Source organism: Etheostoma spectabile, chromosome 5 (assembly GCF_008692095.1).
Source record: "Etheostoma spectabile isolate EspeVRDwgs_2016 chromosome 5, UIUC_Espe_1.0, whole genome shotgun sequence".
Classification (NCBI taxonomy): Eukaryota; Metazoa; Chordata; class Actinopteri; order Perciformes; family Percidae; genus Etheostoma; species Etheostoma spectabile.
This window is the reverse complement of record NC_045737.1, coordinates 14,614,357-14,620,317: the sequence shown is the minus strand read 5'-3', so window position 1 is coordinate 14,620,317 and position 5,961 is coordinate 14,614,357. Positions and strand designations below refer to the sequence as shown.

The 5,961-nt window shown below is 41.9% G+C and overlaps 1 protein-coding gene across 3 annotated transcripts in view; it reads left to right on the top strand.

Annotated features, from left to right (window-relative positions):
* rasgef1ba (RasGEF domain family, member 1Ba) overlaps positions 1-5,961 on the top strand; it is a 119,631-nt gene that overhangs the window by 96,337 nt on the left and 17,333 nt on the right. For all 3 annotated transcript variants that reach the window (XM_032517187.1, XM_032517186.1, XM_032517188.1), the window contains 2 exons: positions 228-350; positions 523-660. In XM_032517187.1, the coding sequence (XP_032373078.1) occupies positions 228-350; positions 523-660 (261 nt within the window). The remainder of the gene's footprint in view (positions 1-227; positions 351-522; positions 661-5,961) is intronic.

Genomic DNA, 5,961 nt, shown 5'->3' with positions numbered 1-5,961 from the left:
GCTTTGAGACCCCGTTAAGTGCCAAAGTCTCTTTTTTTTCTTTTCTTTTTTCTTCTTGCATATCTTTTTCAAAGTTTATATTATAAAGCTTATATTTTGTAGTTTTAGGTATCACACACACACACGGGTAACTTTTTTTTTGGATGTTGTTTTAAATCCCTTAAATGATCAATCTGGTGGCAATGATGCAATTATATTTGTTTTTAACACATGTTCCCCCCCCACAGAGGACGTACATCTTCACCTTCCTGCTCAGCTCTCGTCTTTTTATTCGCCCACACGAACTCATGTCGAAGGTGTGTCACCTGTGCATGGAGCAACAGCGACTCAGTGACCCCCAAGCTGACAAGGTACCCTATATTTCTTAAAGGTCGACTTTCTTTTCATGGATTTTAGTTATTAGTGCAATATTGTGTGTTCCAACAGGGCTTGTAGCTGTGAGCTTACTAGACATTTGCACAACCTAGTTCTGGTTTTCCCTACTGTTCCTTCAACACTTATGTGTTTATCCTGTATTTTCAGATGAGGGTCAGGAAGATCGCTCCCAAGATCCTCCAGCTGCTGACCGAGTGGACGGAAACCTTCCCATACGACTTCAGGGACGAGAGAATGATGCGGAGCCTGAAGGAGCTAACCCACCGGCTGGCCATTGGAGACGAGGTCAGACATTGATTTATTCATGCTGCCCACCATAGACTTGCAACAAAACAAAAGTATATTCATACTAAATGAGTTAAGTAACAAAAGACTTGCTGCTGATTAGATAATGGGTGTTATCACAAGCCATGGTGCGCTGTTTTGTAGACCGCACGTGCAGCAAAGCCACATGCACAGGCAGATTTTTTGCAGATAGCATTAGACGGAGGTGGAGGGGAGTATCTCTGGCAACTAGGCAGTTTTGAGGCTGACTGAGTAGAGAGAAAAGCCTCATTGTTTGGTGGCTTTTTTGTTGTCCCTGTGGCGCTCCTTCCTAGGCAGCATTTGAATTGTTTCACCGCTGCAGAGCTGAATGTCACTGGCTTAGCGTGCCATTAGCCTGTGCTGCACTGTTTGGAATCCAAGTTTATTTAGGGGGGCAGAACTGTTTTTGTCCTGTAGCCTCTGTTATCTTTGTTGCACATGCAAACCCTCCACAGTTAGATAGAGAAACATTGTTTTGACAAGCAGTGACTCATCCTCTGGTGTGCCATGAAAGGAAATGCTAACATAAGCTAACGCGTTAACAACATGGTGACTGAAAACATGAAATTAAGTGCACATAGCTAAACATGTTGGGGAAATCAGCACATTAGCTTTCTTGGTGAGCGTTAGATGAGAAGATTGATGGAAAAAAAGAAAAGCTGGAGACTGGAATCCGTAAAACACCTGCTAGCCTGGTGAAGTTAAGAAATCTACCTATCAGCATTTCCCCTGCCTCCCAGGACATCCTAAATGTACCTAAACCATCATCTTTTTTCCCAGATGGTCTTTATCTTTTACAACTCCAATTAGGGACATCAGACTTTATATCAAATGTTCTTTCCCCTCTATGTCACCAGTGGTAGCGTTCCCACTTCACTTTTCACAGGTCTGGACCAATAATTGGGTTAGTCATCATGAATCAGGGTTCTTTCTGGGCCTGATTGTTTCACATGTGTTTTCAGAGTGCTCTGCTTGGGAATGAGTTACGTGTCTGAGTTACGTGTGTATAACTTTGGGGGGAGGGTGGGTTTTAACGAGAAGCCAGCGGGGGCTTGTCAGGACCAGACAGTGATGGAGAACACAATATCCATCTGTCTTGACAAAAGACATCCCTCCTTCACCGCTCAAACCAAGAAAAACACACAACCCACCCATCCCCACTGTTTTTAATGCAGGTTTCACATGACTCATCAATAGCACAAGCACCAGTTATTGATCTTGATTTAATTTAGTAATCAATACATTCCTCACATGACATTTGGACACATTTACAGCTTCCCTATGTCTGCTCTCGTGGTGCAACACACTGGGCATATGACCACCAGTAATATACACTCCCTCAATCATGCTCATAGGCACGGATGCTGTGTTTTGCTGGTCACACAAACATCTTTTGATTTCACAGTAGATTGGCTGCAGTTGGCATTAACACAACCCTTCCAAAGATATTTGTCATGGTTGAAATCAATTGTGGCCTTGAGCCAACAGAAAGCCCTACAAGATTCCCTGGTACTTTCCCAGAATGTGATGAAATGTTTGGTACTTTTAACAAAATAACATAACGCATGCCTCATTTTCTGTAAGTGTATCCAAATACTTGTAAGCCACAGGTATTCTTTTTATCTTATGATGATGGCTACATTATTAGGTAATTGTGTTGCCTCGCCCTATCTTTTTATTCAGGTTTAGTCTTTTTGTTCTAACTCACATATTGGCGGTTAAATTGAAAGTGAAACCCCCATAAACGTTACTTAAAATCCCTCATAGGGAAAGTCTGTTTTTAAGAGCACCTAAGTTAACTGTGCAAGGTGAAAGTTGAACCAGAAAGTTGGTTTAACCGGCAGATTGCAAAATCATTTTAGCTTTTGCTTTCAATTTCTATAAAAAATCTGTTCAATTGTGTGATCCTGGAGTTTCTGTGCTGCTGTTCTAGCAATGTCACAGCGTCTTCAGGCCTCAGCAAAAATCTGGTTTTTAAAAAACGTTATCGTAACTGATAGATGGCTTCTCAAAAACACGAATTTTCCTGGAATTCATGGACGCTCCTTAGTAATTTGTGTGAGCAAAATGCTGCCTTTTGATTGATTCCGTATTTCCCGTATTGATCCCAGATCTTTTTACATATTGCAATAACAGAAGAAAAGCCCTTTATTTGAGTAGATAAAGGTTCCAAACACTAGATGTGTGCGCTGTTTTGACAAAGTAAACATTTACAATACTCACACCCTGCAGATGTGCTGTGATATCCTGTTAGCCACAAGCATGTGTGCTCATGATTAGCACAGTGTGACCAAGTACGTTTTTCAAACGAATGAATTAATCCTAAGAAAGCTTTGTTGCCTCGCTTTACAAACCGCCATAGGGCTAATGTTGAGGAAGTTCAGTTGTGAGATTGTTTATTCATATATGCATAGATGATAACCCGTGATAATCAAACATAATACCTTCCTCTGGGTAGTGCGTACGCCATGGGGCAATTCTTCGAAGAAGTCCAGCTGTTAATGCATAACGAAGCAGTCTGATGACAACAGCGCGGATTTGATCAGAACTCATTTGCATTCATGTTTCTCACTGATTCTCCGAATCCTGTTTTGAAAACAATACATAAATGTCCATTAGCAGGTCTTCAATACAGAGTCAGACGCTGATTCTTCAGAGCGTTGCCCGCTGAACTCTGGGAACTTTGGGTTAGAGTCGAGAATAGATGTCCCGAACATCTGGTCAAAGCGTGTCCAGACCACACTCAAAACATTCCAGGACCTTGATCTCTGTAGTAAGACTGTCATTATGGATGTGGTTGGATATATGGGGAAGCAGCAGCCAAGAAGAAAACAAGTGCTGTGCTCTTGATCTGACCTCATTTGATGGTACCAAGTTCTTGCCTTGCCTCAAAATGTGCAGTTTTTCATTTGGCACTAAGTTCTTCTTCTTATTTTTGTTTGGATGCCTGGTACACTTGATGTAAGGCAGATCTTTGGACAGACAGTTCTGTTGTTAATTCAATTGGTGGATGCACAATGCCCTTTTTTTGGTTTAATATTGGTCTTGGAAGTTCAAAATCTGAATAGAAGTCACTCCAAATGAAGTAACAGTTGAGAAATAAGAACTTTAAACAATCGTCTTTTGTCTGGTTTGGTTCATAAAAAAAAGTTAACACATTGCTCCTGTTTATAGAAGAAAAGGATCGAATACAACCGTATTGTTCACTAGGTTGGTAGGTTGTCTTTAGCTCGCCAAGACAACATTGACATGGGAAGAACAACCAGCACCATCAAAGAACACCAGGGCACTGTAACATGTAAAACCAAGGCTTGAGAAATAAGACACAAACTTAACACATCAAGTACTATGAGAGCAGCTGTTGCAGGTCGGTTTTACAGTTAAAATGCTCCTTGTACTTTGAAAAAAAGACTATGAGGCAGACTCCTCTAATACTTTAAGTCATTTTCCTTGCTTGAGACCAAGTCTGACTTAAGTTATAAAAACAAGGACTTGAGACTTGGTCAGCAATCAGAGACTAGTCTACTTGACATGGACTCGGCTGGAATGAATCAAGAAAAAACCCTGTACTTGCACCATCGTGACTTGGCAACATGGATCTGTCTGTAGATAAAATAATCCAACGCATTGCACATTTTACTGTTCATTAGTGCTGCTTGGCTAACCCGCTATAAACAGTCCGGCCTTTTGTGCGGGTCAGGTGGTGCTCCACAGGATTTGACAACACTCAGCCAAGAAAAACAGGACCTCCGGTGATACGATGGCATGAAGCAACCAGTCGTGGTGACTTGTGCTGAGCGGCCGTCTGCCACCTCCGGATCACTGCCAGAGTCGATAGCACAGGGAACAGCATGCACCCTGCTAGGCCCCCTCATTCGAAACGCCAATAGTTTTGATGAGAAAATGCGACTCCCTCTGTTTAGAAATGTGAAGCGTGCTGTTTTCTCAAAGATCTGTGACTATATTTATCCGACCCTGGCCCGTCCTCTGTAGTGTGGACAGAAGCTACGCAGATGGCGGACTTTTGAAGTGGCAACTGGAGCGTTTTTCACTGGTGATGGTCTCACTGTTGTCCAACTGTGCAGGAGTGTGGTCAAGCATTAGCTGAGTGTGCACAGTGTTTAAACTAATATTAAAATGTCCGAATAGAGGTATTCTATATAGGACAGCAATTTATGATTATTCTCAATATATTTTAATCCCTACATGATATTTAGGAGAATTGCTTAATAGAAAAAAGGGTCCCTTACACTTTCTGGGATACCCACACAACACTTTTAAAATTGTTCATTTTGGCCAAACAAAAGTCCCAAAAACCAAAGATATTACATTTAATTAGCATTTAGTTAGCATTTTTGCTTGATTATTGACTTCAACAAGTAACTCGTTGTTTGCTGTGTCCAGGACTGGTAGTGCAGGGGAAAGATCTGATTCCAAAACGATGAAACTCACTGATACTCAGCTGATCGTTTCAGTCACAGAAAACAGTTAAGGAGGCTCTGGTTTCAGCTTCTTTGATGTTGGGATTTGCTGCTTCTGTAACCTGAATATCTTTGGATTTTAGACTGTTGGTCAATCAAAAACAAACTGTTAAAGTTGTCACTTTGGCACCACCATTTTTTAATCCTTTTTGACACAAAGTAAATTCATTCATTGGAAAAATGAACCAATAATGAGAATCTACACCCTTCAACAATCATCAATTACTTTTGTGCACCTCGCCAAGAAGTAGTTTTCAGGAAAGGTTTTCGCTCTGATCTCCAGTCCATCTTGACTCCCACTACAATTTGAATCCTCATTTTTCTTCTCTCTGTCCTGTGCTCTTGCAATCACTTTGGCCTTGACAAAACTGCAATATCCACAGAGCCGCACTTGATTGGCCGACATGCGAATATGTCTGTTCATGTGCCATCACACCTATCACAGCCCCAAAACCAACATACAGATCCCTTACTCACACCCTGGGAAATGAGTTTCAGAAAGGGTCCTGCCCTGGCCGTTTCCTGGAGAGTGATGAGAGTCTGCCTATTTTTCCAAGTGCCTGAGAGCTGCACCGACTCCTCACACTTGATTGCTGTCTATGCACCAGGCCTCCACATCCATTTTAAGGCTAGCTGTGTTTTTTCCCACCCGGGTAAACTGAAGTCTTGTTTGCAGAACCTAGATTCTGGATACTGACTTGGCAGAAACTTCACGAAGCAGGGATGTGGTCATGAGAAAATGGGCCTCGTCACCCGAGATTACTTTGTGCAGCTCATACCGGTGGTGTGGAAAGAGGCC